The sequence below is a fragment of the Chelonia mydas genome, chromosome 19 (assembly GCF_015237465.2).
Source record: "Chelonia mydas isolate rCheMyd1 chromosome 19, rCheMyd1.pri.v2, whole genome shotgun sequence".
In the NCBI taxonomy this organism is placed as follows: domain Eukaryota; kingdom Metazoa; phylum Chordata; order Testudines; family Cheloniidae; genus Chelonia; species Chelonia mydas.
This window is the reverse complement of record NC_051259.2, coordinates 1161896-1179477: the sequence shown is the minus strand read 5'-3', so window position 1 is coordinate 1179477 and position 17582 is coordinate 1161896. Positions and strand designations below refer to the sequence as shown.

Below are 17582 nucleotides of genomic sequence, written 5' to 3'. Positions count from 1 at the left end.
TTGGGAAATATGAACAAAACTCACCCATGCACAGACCATCAGCTGCTACAGGTTGCTGCTAACCTTAGAGCAAACTCTCTGGCAAGCTACCAGAGCAGGAAGGTATTTTCAGCTGCAGCCCACGGGCATCTCTTCACTGCAAGCCTTTTGCTTAGGCTCTGAGGGATGCTTTGTGAACGTGGAGTAGATGAAGGAGACCAGAGTTCAGCTGTTTATTGCCCCATTAGCCTCCTGTTGTGCTGTTAATAGGCAGTAACTGGCCCCCTGGGCAGACAATTGGAATGCTTCAGACTCCATGGGAAGTACGACTAAATACCAACACTCCCATTAGTCAGCTTCACACTAGAAGAGGAAATCTGAGCAGAGCCCAGGTCAGGCCCTTCCAGCCCGTTAGATAATAAAGAGAGATCAAATCTCTGCCTGGACATAACTCAGCATAGCATGGCCTGGCATTCACCGAGCATCAGACACGGGGCAGAGTTTGACACGCAGACAGCGTCTCCCCAGTCGCCACCCAGGAGTACAGCTCCTGCTCACGGGACGTGAAAATCCGGCTCTTTATTTGGCCAGATAGTCCCGTGTGACAGCCTGACTCTGCGGGCCTGGCTACACTTACACAGGGAGCGGGGTCAGGGACGGGGCACCAGCTGTGGGATAGAGGCGTCAGACTCCAAGCCTCGCCTCCCCACTGATGTACTTTTTGCTGATTTATCAGGAACTGGGCAATGGGCTGATTGGGCTGGAGAAGCCCAGGGAGATGCCAACCACTTTGCTAAATAGTTCAGCACTGAAAATCCATCTCTAGTACATTGGATACAAATGTCCATTGAAGTTTCTTTTTGTCCCAGATTAATGAGAAACCCAACTCTCGCCTGAGGCAGCACCGATCACTCTGACAGGAGAGGGGAAATGTTTTCCGTCCTTGGCCTGTTCCTCCTGATATAAAGTCTCTTTCGCGGTTGGCTGCAGCTTGTTGGGCTGCCAACACCTCCCACCTTCCCCTGTTCATTCTAAGATCTGGGTCCTGGAAATGCCTAAGGAGCAGACCATCGCATTCCACCCCTTTAAGCTGCAAGGCAAGAGCAGAGAAGAGAGTTTACACTGATTTATCCTCTGAAATGAGCTTCTTTGAGGGAACTTTTGGTCTGCAGGTGGCTGTTCACAACAAAGTCTCCACTGGGGACACTGCTTGCACCTGTTCCCTTTCTGCTGCTGGAGCAACAAAGAGGCCGAACCATGGCCCCAAATCAGGGACACAAACTCTTTGATGTTCCTTTTCCCCCATCCTCAGTAGTCACCAGAGAACAGCAGCGATAATCCGTCTCAGCGGTCAGACCCCAAAGGAGTGGAGTTCGCCGTTTCCCTAGTTCTGGTTTGCTCCCATTTTCCACCACACCCATTGAGCTGGGCGTTTACATTCCCTCCCTCACAGTCAGAGGGAGCATCCGTATCTGGGAGGCTGGAGCAAGGGATTGGGAGTCAGGCCTCCTGGGTTCTACACCAACTCGACCACCAACACTGTGGGTGGCCTTTGGCAAGACGCTTCATCTTTGTTCCCCAGTGTCCTCCTCTGGAAAGCTGAGACCAGAATCCTCCTGTCTCACAGCAGGAGCGCTGTGAATTTTAATCACTGGACTGGCACTTTATTTTGCCCTTCTGTAGCATCCTTCCTCTGGGGAGCTCCCAGCATTCTTATATACATGAGCATACCTAGGATGTCTCCGGCTCCAGAGGCCTCCATCCCCCCCGCACACACACACACACGGCTCATTGACATGAAATGGGGGCCTGGGGCAGGTCAGAAAAAGATGCGAAAGGGTGCCCTGTTCTCATGGATTCTGTCTGTCTTCCTAGGTCAGTTTTGGCTTCCTCATTTATATCCTGCCAGGTCATTCAAACACAAATCCCCAATCATTAAAGCCCAGACAGATTTTACTTTTTGTTAATCAGAGCAAGAGGCTCTCACAGCCCCTCCATTAGCTGGCCCAGGGGACGGCAGGGCTGAGCTGACAGCCTGAAAGGAAGCTTGTTGAGGAAAGCTGTCTGGGAAATTAGCTAGTTCTATGTTGTCTTCCTTCTCCCCAGATTTTGGGAGCTTGCTAGAGCCTGACTATCCTACAGGGAATTCCGGTGAGAGGAACAAGTCCCTGGAAAGCAAACTTAAGTAGCTGTGAAATGTTGGATTTATTATGTAGCTCATTAATCTCTGCTGAGAAAAGTCCTGCTGATGAATTATTCATGTTGACTGGCTCCTGGTCCTTTCAGCCTCTATTTAAATAGCTGGCACAGGCCAGATCAGCCTCAACATATGCCACCAGCAAAAGCAAGCCAGGGAGCTGCTGTCTGTACGCGCGCGCGCACTCTCTTTGCACAGGTCACTTGTCATTTGCTTCTAATCTGACTAGACGTTGTTATTTGACATTTTAAGAACAAATTCTCCAAGTAAATACACAAGGTCTGCGCACTGACCTTTAGGAGGATATTGAATTCTCCATATGTAAAGAGGGTGGAGCAAATTCACTCCAGCAATGGGGAAAGAGGATAACAAAGGTTATTAATGTTTCAGAACATAGTGACAGACCATGCAGAAGAGGCCTAGTTCCCTGGGTGGGAGCAGCATGAATGAATGCAGAGGTTGGAATCCTTCTCAAGGCCCACAATGAAAAGGGACCATTTGGGACTTTCATAGACACCAGGGTCAGCTTCATCATTCCCACAGCTCAACGGAGACCTGAAACAGAGGATGACCTATTACTGAAGCCAAACATCTGGCTCATCCTGAGCCCTCAAGTTCTGGCAACTCTTTTTCCGAGATGATAGCCCCTGTGTAGTGCCGGGGAGGGAGGGGGAGGATTCTGCTGTGTTTGAAATTAATGACCCAATTTCAGAGTAGCAGCCATGTTAGTCTGTATCGGCAAAAAGAAAAGGAGTACTTGTGGCACCTTAGACTAACCAATTTATTTGAGCATAAGCTTTCGTGAGCTACAGCTCACTTCATCGGATGCCAAGTGATGATGCCATCCAATGAAGTGAGCTGTAGCTCATGAAAGCTTATGCTCAAATAAATGTGTTAGTCTCTAAGGTGCCACAAGTCCTCCTTTTCTTTTTGCGAAAGACCCAATGACAGCATGAAGCCGGAGAAGCAGACCTGTGACAGCTCTGGAGGTGGATGTCCAGGTGTGGTCTGAAGCTGCATTTGCCGGTGTGCCTGCATTTGCCATTGCTGTTAACTCCGCATCCTGTACGGTCTGTCCGGCAGTCGCAGCAACAGGCAGAGGACAACTCTTAGATTCCGTCTAATTCCTGCAACGTGCGTCTTGCTGGCGTTGCCTTTGCACCAGAGTCTCTGGTGTGGAGCTGTATTTGAAAACTTCAGGTGTCAGCAATTAAAGGGTCCCATCCCACCAAAGACACTAAAAGCTAGGGTTACAGGAACAACAGGAATGGCACGAAGCCTGCTGCCCCCGTGTGGTAGTTCAGAGAACAATAGTTAATATGACAGGATTACTGCCGGTTCTGCACTTCCTTTTACCGCATCTTGCAAATTACACCTGGCTACCATTTCCCTCAGAGCCATTTTCTGTGATGGCAAAAATTCAAGTGCAATATTTGCTAAGGGATGAGGGTGGGAGGGAGAAACTATTTTTACCTGCAAAGAATCTTTCAACAAGAGAGAAAAAACAGAAATATTCTAGGTGAAACCATGATAGTTTTTTGCCAGCCTTGCAAAGACAAAGACACACACACACAGTTTCAGCTGTAGTAACTGGAACAGCTGGAAAAATGCCCGCCTCAACCATGTTTAGTGGCTACTGCATGCCTGTAGTATTTTTAGAGCGACAAGGAGGGTGAGGTAATCACTTTTATTGGCCCAACTTCTGTTGATGAGAGAGACAAGCTTTACACCTACACAGAGCTCTCCTTCAGGTCTGGGAAAGGTACTCACAGCTAAATACAAGGTCAAACAGATACTTTAGCATAAGAAGTTAGCACAGATTGTAAGGGACCATCACTGTCAAACGGCCCGTTAACCTATAGTCACAGGACAAATATCTTTGTGCTTTGTAAGAGGTCAAGTTTTGTTGGCTTCTGGAGAGCAGCCTGCTCTTTGATCCTCAGTGTTGCTCTCCTAACTTGTGCAGGGGGCCTAGGGCCTGGGCCTTTTTAGCTTTGCGTAATTTAAATAAAGACCCTCCACATCTTGAACTTAGGACATATTCCTACCAGTGACCAACAGCAGTTCTGCTCCTGGGCCTTCTGCTTCCCAACAAGCTGGGGAAAGTCAGATTGTTTTTGTTAACGATCAGAGCCACCCACACAATTCCACCTCTGTATCGCCTCCAATCATTGCTGCGGCTCACAAACCCTATTCATTGCTAATCATACTTAGGTTTTTTTCTGGTAACTCCATGATCTGCTGCAGACCTGTGTGCAGGACTTCTTCGTTCGTGCCATATGCTAGATACCAGCTACAAAGTAAAGCCCCAGATGCATTAAAAAGGAATTAAAAAATCATACAGCTATAGAGTAATTCATGTTGTGAATAAAATGTTTCTTATTAATATTTTAAACTCCCTAACATTGCCTCTATTCTGAAAAGCAAACATTAAATTATTCACCATTCTGCCTGATTTTATAAACTCCATCTCACTGTGCGTGGCTTTGTTCCTCTTAATTAACAAACCAGCCAGCAGAAAAGGCATAAAAATAGGTGTATTCACTGCAGCCATCTGCTGAGAAAACAACTGCATCTGAAATATGGATTCTAGCAGGAGATGTCTAGCGATGTCCTAAATACCAGGGAAGGGCTCCTGCCTCCTGTCCGCCCAGGAGACCTGCGGGAGGGTGGGATCCACACTCATTGAAATGTGTCTCTCCAATCCATTCCCCAGGGGGATGGGAGAGGGAGGCTTTGCAAAGACATTAAGTCTCCTCTCCATGCATATGGGCAACTCTTGTGGTGTTACTGGGAGTGGAAGCGGAGGCTCAGAAAGGAGAGAATAGGGAAACAGAGGAGATCTGTGGGGACACCAGACAAATCCCCCTCTCTCCATCATAATCAGAGAGGCAAACTAGTCTGCATCCTGGGGAAGGTGCCACATGACAGAAGAGCGAGCTTTGGGATCTCTCTTCCAAGTTCACCAAGTCATCTTTATTCTGAGAGAGAAGCTTTCATTTTCCAGCTCAATTTCTTCCCATAGGTATCCTATGTCCTTTAATGCGGCATTAGTTTAGCATCTTTCCCTGTAAACTGTGGGCATCATGCAAGTCCCCCAGAGCAGGGAAATATCAGGTTTTCTATTCTGCATGGAACAAAGGTCTAAGCCAAACAACTCCAAGATGAACATGCTTGCAAAGGTTTGTAATGTGACTTGAGGCAGATGCAGCCAGAGACTGCCCAGGGCAACCCCAAGGAAACAAAGTTGAAATCAGTTAGTAACATGAGGTCTAAACCACTGCTGCTTTAAATGCTCCCACCCACCCACCAAGAGGGCATCATGTCAGCAGACTTAAAGTGGCACTAACATAACATCTATAGGAGAAAGCAGCTCTGTCTGGGGCTGCCCAATTTATAATTCCAAGAATTCCGGGGGGCAGAGACAGGACACATTGCTTTAACAGGGCAGTAAAAGAGATTCCCTCCTCCCTACTCTCCTTCCCCCCAAGGTATTTATCATTATAAATTCAATGAGATGTTGGGAAAGGCTGACATAGCCTAAGTGGCTAATGTGCAAGACATTAATTCTCTTGAAACTGAAAAAATCCAGAGCCAGGAGGATTCCGTTTTTCTGGGTAATTCCGTTTCACGTGGTCTATGTCTATACTGCAATTAAACATCTGTGGCTGGGCTGGCCCATGTCAGCGGACGTCAGCTCGGGGTGCACGGCTGTAAAATGGCAGTGTAGACGTTCAGGCTCGGGCTCAGGCTGGAGTCTGGCCTCTGGGACCCTCCCCCATCACAGGGTCCTGCACGTGTAAACCACAATTTTACCACCCCACAGCCCAAGTCAGCTAACATGGACCAGCCGTGGGTGGTTAATTGCAGCGTAGACGCACTCTTCATTTTAAACCTAACTACTTATGTGCAGCTATTCCTGAGGTTTAATGGCCAGAGATGGATAATAAACCTCAGTGCCTAAACTCCTCTCCACCTCGGGCCAGCTTCCTCGCACAGCATGCTGGCAGTAGATATGAGATCAGGCATCCCAGTTTATACACAGAGTTGGCAAGGATTTGGGTGTAACAGGGCATGAGCCATCGTGTTATTAGAGCATAAGCTTTCGTGAGCTACAGCTCACTTCATTGGATGCTGTAGCTCACGAAAGCTTATGTTCAAATAAATTGGTTAGTCTCTAAGGTGCCACTAGTCCTCCTTTTCTTTTTGCGAATACAGTCTAACACGGCTGCTACTCTGAAACGTGTTATTAGAGAAGTTCAGCAAGTAGTCCCTGAAAATCCTGCCCCGTTTGGGTCAGTATCAAAAATCCCAGAAACAAAAGGAAGAATTTTCAGACCGGGAAAGCACACGAACAGTTATTGTTGGACTCTCAGGGGAGCTTCCCAGGAAAGCACAGCCGGGAAATTAATGGTGTTTACGGTATCTGTGCAAAAGAACTTTTAACGTGTGATTTAATGGATAAGGAATTGAGAGGGGCCCTTCAGGAAATCTTTAGAGGATAATATTATTCTCCACAGACATTTTCTGTCTGTCTCTGTTGCCATTTGGCATGCAGGGAGAACACGTGTAATAAGCACAAGTCAAGCTACACACTCCAAGTTATCACACTGCGGGGAGGGAGGGGAGAAGTACGGGACAGAGCCCTAGCCCAAAGGGGCAGAGCTCAGGACCCGCAGGAGTCAAAGCTACGAAGCAAACCACATCCAGCCTGCTACCAAAGTCACACTCCAAAACCATCCAAAGAAATTAGCGTGAGGGTTCCAAAGCGAAGGCAGGAAGGGAAGAGAACGAATGCTGGAGCTAACATTGTGGAAAGGCAGCTGATCTCTCTGAACTTGGACAGAGCCCAACAGCCACAGAGACATGCCAAAGAAAAGACGGCTTGGGGATGTGTGATGCTGGGAACTATTCACTCCTGTCTTGTGAACTGCTTTACAAAAATCAGCATTCAGCCATTGCACACTCTATACCTGAGGTCCGATTGTGTTCAGCAGCCATAAGAGAGGCAAGACAAAGCCTGAATGACAACAGGGACACACAGCAGAAGTTTAAGCCACAAACACTAATTCACACCTGTTAATTTGTGTGAATTGGCTGCAGAGAACTCCAGGCTGTGACATTAAATGAACTCTGAAAAGAGCCATAAATCCAGTGCTTAGTGTCCCTGAAAGGCACTGCACTGACTCTCCTGCCCTGGTAGTTTGCCCAGTTATGCACGCAGACCAGATATCGGGGCAGAAGAAGTGGATTTACCAGGAATAACCCCACTTCTCACTCCATAGGGTATTTGAAAATCAAACACAGAGCCTGGGAGCAGGGGGACTGACTTCAGTGAGAACTGAGCGCTCAGCAAACAAGCGCTTGACAGACGCAAGCACCTTGGGAGATTGGGGTAATCATGCTGACCAATTTTACAGATGGGGATGGTGAGGCACAGACAGGGGAATTCACACAGGAAACCTGTGGCAGAGCCAGAAATAGAACCCAGGAGTCCTGACTTCTTTTCCCACCGCAGGAGACAGCATTCCCTCCAGAAGATCCAGAGAGTGACGCTTCCGCTCAAAGGCATGGCTTGTGCTGGACTAGTACAAACAAAGCCCTTGAATTTGTTTTAATGTATTTAGAAAAGCTGCCCATTAAACGCAGCAGCAACGGGATCCACGTACCCAGCAGCAATGACCAGTGCAGGTATGTGAGGAGCATCTGGGAGCCAGGACTGAACTGCAGCTTTGGGCAGGGCAGCTCAGCTGAGTCAGCTGGCTAGAAGCCAAGGCCTGTTGGGAATTCTGCAGGTAACAGCGTCTCCCCTTTATCTGCTGAGCTGCTGCTGTAACGCGGGCTGTGCCCAGCTCCTGCTTGGTACCTAATGGTTCTCCCTGTACTGGTAAGAACGAGGACATTTGAATTTCCTTGTTCATAAGTGTCACTTTGAGTAGTTATTGGCTGGAGAAGATAGAGCACTGTAATTATAGTTCAAAACCTCAGGTTTACTCAAATCCAGGAGAGAGTTTCCCTCATTAATACAGTCCAGCTGCATCTCCTGCCACTGTTGGCACATCCAGATGAACCGTGACAAAGGGGAGCCTGTGGCCAGCCCCCGTGCCGGTTCCAAGGGAGTCTGAAATCAGTGAGGAAACGCCGAGGGAGCGTGCACTAGGACTGGTGCGAGCACTTGGAGATGCCAGCACTTTCCTGCTGGAGACTAGAGATAAGTGGGGAGAAGGTCAGGGAACCGAGCAAAATTCACACATTCCACAGAACAGCCTGTCTGGGGTAATGAACTGTTCCCTCGGCCAACTGAGCACTGCACAGGACAGTTCGTGCCACAAGGAACTTGCCATCTAAGCTGTAAATGAAGCTCCATGCATTTCATTGGAGGCTCTTTCAAAATAGACACTAAAAGCCAAGGTCCTCTCTCCTCTGAGCAGATAGGAAAGAGCCCCAGGGGTGTTTCTGCAGGAGACTGACCTGGTATCTCCTCACACTTGTGCAATAGGCCAGGAGAAGTCTGGTTACCCGGTTACCACCCTGTCCAGGCAGGGTGGTCAGGAGCATGCCAGCCACGTGTGGCCACATAAAGCTTCCCTGCCAGGCCCTAATTGGGCACAAATCACATCCCCACAGACACAGAAATTAGAGTGTATTTCAGCAATGGCCGCACTATTAATTTGCAACAAATTTAAAAAAGACAGAACCCAGTCCCTGCCGGGAATGTAAAGGACCTTGTCCTACAGTGTACATTTGCATGGTTAATGCACTCCTCCCCGCAGGTAAGCGGCTCCATTCTCTCTTTAAACACTTTTACTTAGCCCCATGCTGGGCCAGATTAGAAAAAACACAGTATTAATTTTGCCTCCTGTGGACTAAATTGCATCTGCAGACACAATGGAGACGTGTTAATGAAACCTCTTGTGAACACTGAAGGGGAGGGAAGTGGTTAGAGCTGAAAGCTTTAGTCAAAGCTATATTTACAGGAACAGGGACCTGGCAGCTAAATAAGACCTGGTTTCTTTTTTTAAGTTTTCCTCTGAATCTGTATATCCGCAGCTGGAGCTTTGCTGCTGCAGATCTCCTCCCCTGAAGCTGCCACGTCCCAGCCATGAACAAGGTCTCCTCTGCTTCTGCATCTTCCAGTTGGTCCTGGCGTCTCTCTTTCCACACTTCCCTGCTCCCACAGAGCAGGTCCACACTGCGCTATCATGGGAAATCAGAGCAGCTCTGGCAGTTCAGGACACAGCTGGAGATACGCCTGTTCTGACGAGTCCTTGACAACCCGAACTTACAGGGCTCATGCCAAAAAACAGCACCTTCCTTAGCTCAGTGAGCCTCCTACACGTGCATCTGTGCTCGGATAGTAACTGAAGCAATGTAGAGGAGGACTTGTGGCACCTTAGAGACTAAGAAATTTATTTGAGCATAAGCTTTCGTGAGCTACAGCTCACTTCAGCAATGTAGGAAGCCTGAGGCCCTTTGCTTCTTTCCAGGCCCACAGTCAGGATGCTCTTCACCTGTGAAGCAGACTAGCTGAGGCCTGGAATGGTCCGAAAGCTCTGGGCTTGCTGAGGCACCCGACAAGGGAACAAGAGATGGGGATGCTCAGGCTCAACCTTCTCACAGGTGCTCCAGGAACCTAGAAGGGTCTCATAACTCTGCAGCAACTGAGACATGAAAGAGCTTCTCAGCGCTGCCGCCACCGACAACTCTGTGACCCCAGTGCGGCCGCCACTGCTGCTGGTTTTGTACCCGAGGGTCCCCAGCCATACGGTGGATTCCTCACATGTGCTAAGCATGCTGCCTTGAAAGGCCTCCTGCCTCTCACTGTCTCCAGACTCAGAGCCAGAGTGTGCCGCACAGGTACCCAGGCTCTAAGGCAGAACACCCAGAAAGGAGGCAGGTGGGAGGCCAGAGGGGAAGCTGGACTTAAAGGACACTAGCTCATTCCCTCCCCCACCCCCTTACAGCCTCCCTGTGCCTGGCTCAGTCCAACACACGTCTCCGAAGTCTCTGCTGCTCTGAAATAGCGGGAGTTCAGCGATTCTCGGACCCATTTTCTTAAGAACAGCTCAGAGCGACGAACTATAGTCCCAAAACCCTGGTTACTGCTCTTTTCTATTGCACCTCGACCAAGACCAGTGCACATTCAGGATCCGACCAGTAGTTTAAAAGCCCTTGTAAAAGAAACAGTTCTCCCCCGGCAGGCAGGAGCGAATATAAACAGCCCCGGAGCTCTCCTCTGGTCACTGTCTTTCCCTTATGTACGGGATGTTCCACTGGCAGCACAGGGAAGCACATCCCTCCCCACAAAGGGAGCTGCTTGGAAGATGCATGTTTGCAGAGAACCCCAGGTGTGAACTTCAGCCCTACCTATATCACCAGGACAGAGTTCGCAGAATGGGCTCATGCTCTGCAGTGCATTAATAGCCCACTTTAACTGGGGGCACAGAGCTGCTCTCCTGCAGGAACATCAAGGCTCACAGAAAATTGCAAGTGACAGCTTGTTAACCAAAGCGGAGGCCCAGAGCACTGTGACTGCAATGCCCAGGGTTTGGATTGCACATTCAAAATGAGTTTTGCTGCCCTTCCCGTCTGACCACCCCAGAGCAGAGCGCGCACACAGGTGCAGGGATTTCACCAAGGAAGGTTGGTCTTTTATCTTGCAGGAATGTTGCAGGCAAGTCAGACTTGTAAGCCACCTTGGTGTGGGAAGGTGCCCTCCTTTCCTTCTTGGTTGGTGGGCACAAGTTAATTATCACAGTCATTTTTTACACAACATATCAAAACAGAGAAATTGGGTCTCCTGCAATTCAGCACAACCCCCAAAAGACCAAACACAAAAAGAACAAAATCAGCCATTCCAATCTAGCAATTCCATGGATTCTCACCACCTAGATAAAAGTCCGTTTCAGCACAAATGGTGCAGGAGTCTCAGCTGGTTAGCTAATTTCTGTATTGCCATCTGCACCTGGAATCTCAGCAGCTTGACAAGAGACATGGATTTGGGATAGTTTACAAGATTACTTCTACCATATTCTTTGTCTGGATTTCAGTTTCTTTAGGAGTCATGTATTTGTTAAGCAGTTTGCGAGAACCACCCAGGATTCCCATTAACCAAGGAGAAGGGACATGTTACATACACACACCTGGGGCGTATGATAATCTGACTTGTGTTGCCACTTGCTTCTCTCTCACTAGAGGAGGATGGATCTTGCAGAATAGTTGCTGTCCTAGCTTTGTCTTAGTCTCATCCTGTAGGACATAATAGCTCAGGATACAGATTCTGAGAGCACCTGTCTCCCCACCGCCCTCTGCTGGGAGACCTTTGTGGGAACTCCTCTAGCGCAGTGGTTCTCAGCCAGGGGGACACATACCCCTGGGGGTACAAAGAGGTCTTCTAGGGGGTACATCAACTCATCCAGATATTTGCCTCACTTTACAACAGGCCACATAATAAGCACTAGCGAAGTCAGCACTAGCACTAGCACATAATAAGCACTAGCGAAGTCAGTACAAACTAAAGTTTCCTACAGACAATGACGTTTATACTGCTCCATATACTGTATGCTGAAAAGTACAAGATTTATACTCCAGTTGATTTATTGTATAATGACATGGTAAACATGAGAAAGTCAGCCGTTGTTCAGTACGAGCGCGCTGTGACACTTTTGTATTTTTATGTCTGATTTTGTAAGCAAGTTGCTTTTAAGTGAGGTGAAACTTGGGGGTGCACAAGACAAATCAGACCCTGAAAGGGGTACAGTCGTCTGGAAAGGTTGAGAGCCCCTGCTTTAGAGAAACTTCTCTGTTTCTCATCCCTCTCAGCCAACAGATTCACCCAGTCCCTGTGTCTAATACACTCTGGTTCTGGAAACTTGCAAATCAGCCCTTTTGTCCTTCCCCACTTGTCAGCTGTGACCAGTGTTGGCTTCCCACCTGTGGATAAGTCAAAGCAACACGGAAACACATTCTGCCTGCTTGCTGCCAAGCTAGGAAAGAGTCTTTTTCCAATGGCAGCAAGAATCTGTCAGTCAGTGACCTGTGAGTGGCTCAAACACACCTTCCTCCCACCCTCGCCTCTCCGAGAGCTCCCCTAACAAGCTCTCCTGCAGCCACAGCATTTCCCTGGGGGCTAATCTGACTTTTTCTACTTTTGAATCAAGCCATCTGACTGGCTGACATGGACCTACGGGGTTAACATGACCTCAGGCGCTAAAAGCTTTTTACCAAGCTAGGACCCTCCGCTGGCCAGAAGAGGTCTCCTGTACGGAAGGATGGGTCCATGTTGGCCTTGCACAGTCACAGAAATGACTGAGTGAGGAAAGGAAAAGCAGCTACGTGAGCAAAAACATTTGATCAAACAGTGGGGAAATTATTCATAACAAGATCAAAGTTTAATCTCTCAAGATTAAATTGTTGGCCAATTCCTATGGAGAAGGACATGGAGATGGCTCATCTCCATTAACTGTGGCTGGGGAATGGATTTTCATGCAAATTAACAACAACAGAGGGAGAGACAAGGACACAACAAGCCATCGCCAGCTTGCCTTGAGGAGGTTTAAATCATGGAGAGGGACCTGCAGAAATATAATTGGATTGGAGCAATGAGAACAAGCCCCCCTCCACCAGGGAAGGGCTCTGGCATGCAGACAGAAAGGCTCCTCAGTTCTGCTCAGGTCAGGAAATTAAAGGTGTGAGCCCCTAGGGAGAAGGAAGAAATTTACAATGGGAAATTGTGCCCTGAAACCTGGCCTGGAGAAAACAATGTAACCAATAATTCTAACGCTCTCCTAGTCCTATGGGACAGCCAGCTGCTGAATCACTCTCTGTTAAGGAGTTTCACGTGGCTGGGTTGCAAGAACTGATTCCCTGAAGACACTTTTGTGATCCATAAATTCAGACTGTAACTTAATCATGCAATGGACTCAGCTCCATGGAGCTCAGAACCTCACCGTCAGAATAGTCTTCTGTAGCTTTGAAATAGCACAGTACAAGGAGAGCTGAGGGCTCTGCAGACAGGGCTGGATTAACTCTCCTGTGGGCCCAGGGCTATTAGATTATGTGGGGCCCCTGTCTACAAGTCTTTTTCCGAATTTACAACAAAATGATCACAATTATGGCATTGAGGCTATTAACGCTATACTAAACTTGCCTTTTAATTAACATAAAGCCGTTCTGTGGTTATATTTCAGTCTTAAAACATGTAGAATATAGTTAAGTTAATGCAAAATAGCCTACGTCTTACCTTAGAACAGCTGTTATATTAGTTTCTTTTTGGGAGGGAGTTTGGTGCAGGAGGGATTCTGACCTGGTGCAGGGGGTTGGGGTGCAGGAGGGGGTGCGGGGTCCGGAGGGAGTTTGGATCTGGGGCAGAGGCTTGGGGTGCAGGAGAAGGTGTGGGGTCTTATCACAGGTGGCTCCCGACCGGCAGCACAGCATGGCTCAGGCAGGCTGGCTGCTACCACCGCTCCCGGAAGCGGCCGGGTGGCGTGCCCCCCGTGGGAGGGGGACAGCGTGTCTCCGTGAGCTGCCTGAGCCCACAAGTGCCTCCCCCACAGCTCCCACTGGCGGGTTCCCTGGGAGCAGGGGCAGCACGTGGAGCTGCCTTCCTGCCCCAACCAGGGGCCACAGAGATGTGCCAGCAGCCGGCTGTTTCCAGGAGCAGCGTGAGCTCACGGCATGCAGGCAGCCTGCCTGAGCCCTGCTGCGCCAGGGCCCCCTTAGCCTGTGGCCCAGGGCTGCAGCCCCTAAAGCCCCTGCATTAGTCCAGCCCTGTCTGTAGCAGAGGAATGACTGGCCATCTTCACTGCTGAGCAATGGGCTTTTCTAAACCCAGCAAGCTTCTGTTCTCTGTATTCTAGCAATGAAAACCCAGCCCGAGTGTCACAGAGCTGCCCTCGTCTCTTCCCATCTATCTGCCTAGGCGCTGGTACGGTCCTCATCACTGCTGTAGTATCTGTGTGACCCTGAGTATCCAGCAGACGGGGTGAAGGCGAGAGGCCCCGGGAGGAGGTGGGGACCGGCACTGTCAAGTCCTCACGCTGGGGAAATCCACTGGCCGAGCTGTACGTGAGCAATCACCATGGCAATCACATCCTCCCAGCAGCCAAAGCTATGTTAAAACCAGCTCAGGCGTGTCAACCCCTCCGGCTCGCTCAGCCATCTTTGAAAAACTCCTAGCAGATCATGAGAGCAGGTAGACAAATGAGAGGATCTCTGGCTTCCTGGTAAAGGTGCCAGGAAATGGACTAGGACAGGAACATGGCCAGCACATTTGGGAATGCAGGGACCTGTGAAGTGACTATTCAGCCCTGCGCACTGTATCCCCCAGCCCAGCGCTCTCAGTGAGTGCTTACGGGTCAGCAGTTCTTTCAGAGACTATGGAAACTGCTGCTCCCTCAGCTAGCACCAGCCCAGACCCTGACGGCTTGGCACAGAGCACGGGCTGCGGTGCTGGACAGGCCAGTTCCAGGGGCAAATGGTCTCATGTTACTGGGGAGACAACATCCAACCAGGCATTCCCAGGAGCTCTGCCAAGGAACGTCACGTCCCAGCACTATGACCTCAGAGCATGTCTGGGATTCCAGAAACAGCTGCTCTCCATCACACACCTGCATATCAGGCCCAGTGGTTCCTGTATATGTCACTTGCTTCAAGAGGAGCATATTGGCCCAGCAGTGAAAGTGACCCACGCCCCTTCTGTAAAGATGGGCGCTGCAGTATGCTAACCTGACTGTTCCTCCCCGGGGGTCCCGGGGCTCAGAGCTGCAGAGTTGCTCAGAAAACCTTGGGCTCTCCAGGAGAGCACTACATTAACAAAAATGGTAGGAACTCCAAGCCAACTAACTTCATTCTAGGCCACTGCCATGCTGGACAATACTCCACAGTCAGCTGCACGCCTCGCTGGCCAGACTGGCACTGCATGTAGCCAGGCAGCTCCCATTGGAGTCAGCAGAAAGCTGGGGGAGTCACTGAAGCGGACGGGAGACAGTCCTAGCGCTGTCTAGCAGGCTGAGCCGTCCCCTTCCTGTAACCCCTTTAGGTGGGCTCTGTTTTGCTTAGCCCTTAAAGGGGCAAGGCATTGCTGGTTTCACTAGTTACTTGTATTAAAGAACAGCTGCCTACAGAGCCCTGCCCGGCTTTATACTTTATTTCCAGCTCTGCGTGTCCAGCCATCCCACCAGCTGTTGGGTGCAGCTCATAGAAACAGAGGGGAGTTAAAGCCAGTGGCTGTGGGCTTTGCAACCAAGGGCTAAGATTGGAACCTTATTCGTAGTGCAAGTGGGCTGGGGGAGGTTCATTCACTGGACTTGGGCGGGGGGCGCTCCCTACAGCACTCCCTTTTTACCCCTTCAGGATTCTTGCATCACAAAGTGCACGTTTCAGAAGCTCACAGGAAGGAGCAGAGGGGGAGTAAAGCAGCAAGTGCAGCCAGGGGTGGCCCGTACCTGTGAAACTGGTGGAGATGTTCACTTCCACGTACTGCGGCTTTGACAAGTCACTGAAATCAGAGACGCCATTGACAGCTGCCACCCGGATAGTGTAGTTAACATGTGGTAGCAAGTTCACCAGGGTAACGGTCCTGTCCACCAATCCCGTCTGCTGGGGCACAAAGCCAACGCTGCTGCCACACTGCTCGCATTGCCGCCGGAGAGCCACCGAGCAGCGGTCACAAAGGAGGTTATAGGTGACGTCGGTCCGGCCGCCCAAGTCTGCTGGTGCGCTCCATTCCAGAACCAGCGTGGACTGCTTCAGGCTGTAGACGAGATTCCTTGGAGCAGAGGGGGGACCTGCAAGCAGAAGAGTGAGCGTTTCACGGCATGGGCACTGGGTGCAGCCACCAGCAGCACCAGTGCAGGGCCATCACAGATACCACCACACTGGCACTGCCACTGGAATGCAGGGGAAATACAGAATGGCAGAGGCAAAGCTGGATCCAAGAGAGCCTGGCAATCGTAATGCCATCCAGTCACACAAGGGGTCCCGCAACCTCGCCCACGTGCAATATGTGCTGGAGGTGCAGCACGGAGAGTGTCCACACTGAAGCAACGTTGTAAAGAAAGCGATGAGCAAGGCAGCACGGGATTAATGATCAGTCTCCCTGCAGTCTGAGTGTATGTCTACACTGCAGAGGAAGGTGTGCTCTTAACTCAGCTGCTAACTGGAGTTAAAAGCCAAGACGCCGTAACTTTGCTATTTTAACCCCGATTAAGGGCACACCCGTTCTTGCAGTGCCCACATACCCTTAGTGTCTGATACCTGCCGACACTTTACACATGCCAGCTACTCACACTGCTCCTATTTGCTGGGTTCCCACTGTGAAATAGCTTAGAGCCAAGCCATCTGGCTCTGCAGAGAGGCCAAGAATAAGACACATCTCACTCATGCTAGCTGTCAGTCAAACCACGAAGTCTGCTTCTTATTATATAAGCAATTCTAAAGTGCCCATCACCATAGTATCTATTAATCAAATTTAATTAACTTGATGCCATTTAATTAAAAACGTGTGCCAGGCTAGACTGTGTCTATACAAGCTTGCCCTAGTTTTATTGGGGTAATGCCTGCAGTCCTTACTGGCATGTTTATAGCCTCAGATTTCAGGCCTTGTAACCTCTGACTGTGAGCTCCCTGCGGTAGGGCCTGGCTTTTCCTATCTATTTGGAAAGCACCTAGCTCCTTGTGGGTGCTACTGAAATACCCAGAATAATGCCCGGTGATGCTAATGCCCTGGGACACGGCTACCGAGGGCAAGCGGCTCTGCCTGGGTGCTGGTGGCCTAGCCACCGGGGTGGGGGGCAGCTCCTTGGCCTGCCATGGGCCTGGCCAGCCCCAGGGCACTGGCCGCACGCATGCACATGCGGCCGATCTGGCTGGCTCCTCTCTCTCCCTTCCAGTTACCGAACCACGGATGTTGCTTGAGAGAGACGTACGGGTGCAGGAGGCAGATGGCGGGTCTGATGGGGACCGGGAGTAGTTCTTCTGACACGTGCAGAACGTGGAGGCTTCTCGATGTGTGAAGCTGTGCTCAGGGCAAGGAGAGCAGAGAGGGAGTCGGGGGGATAGCTTATAAAATCCAGTAGGGCAAGCTGTGAAGAGACAGACAGACTGTTATGGCAAGCCGAGTTCTGGCAGCACAAGCAAACAGAGCGGTTGTTAGAGACCAGCCTTTCCCAGTTCCTGAGGCCCCCTTTGCTTTGGGTCTCAGTGTTCAGAAATCTATCCGCAGAATCAAGGAAAGAGTTGGGCAATTGCCAGATTTTAGCGACAGCAGGTTGGAGAGGCATGAGGAGAGCAATGGGGGGGCAGGAAGGGGGCTCTCAGCAAGGACAAGGAGGAGGGGGCTGCAGGATGAGGCAGGCAATGAATAATGCATGGCCCAGGGTTTTACGAGTCAGGAGGGACAGGGAAA

The 17582-nt window shown here is 50.0% G+C and overlaps 1 protein-coding gene across 6 annotated transcripts in view; it reads right to left on the bottom strand.

Annotated features, from left to right (window-relative positions):
* EPHA10 (EPH receptor A10) overlaps positions 1 to 17582 on the bottom strand; it is a 116144-nt gene that overhangs the window by 44756 nt on the left and 53806 nt on the right. For 2 of the 6 annotated variants that reach the window (XM_043532330.1, XM_037881953.2), the window contains exons 4-5: positions 17104 to 17259; positions 15622 to 15963 (exon numbers count right to left, since the gene is read on the bottom strand). In XM_043532330.1, the coding sequence (XP_043388265.1) occupies positions 15622 to 15963; positions 17104 to 17259 (498 nt within the window). Of the gene's footprint in view, positions 1 to 954; positions 1070 to 12543; positions 12875 to 15621; positions 15964 to 17071; positions 17260 to 17582 lie in introns of those variants that run through there. The other 4 variants (XM_043532332.1, XM_043532331.1, XM_043532333.1 and 1 more) reach the window with 4 other exon arrangements.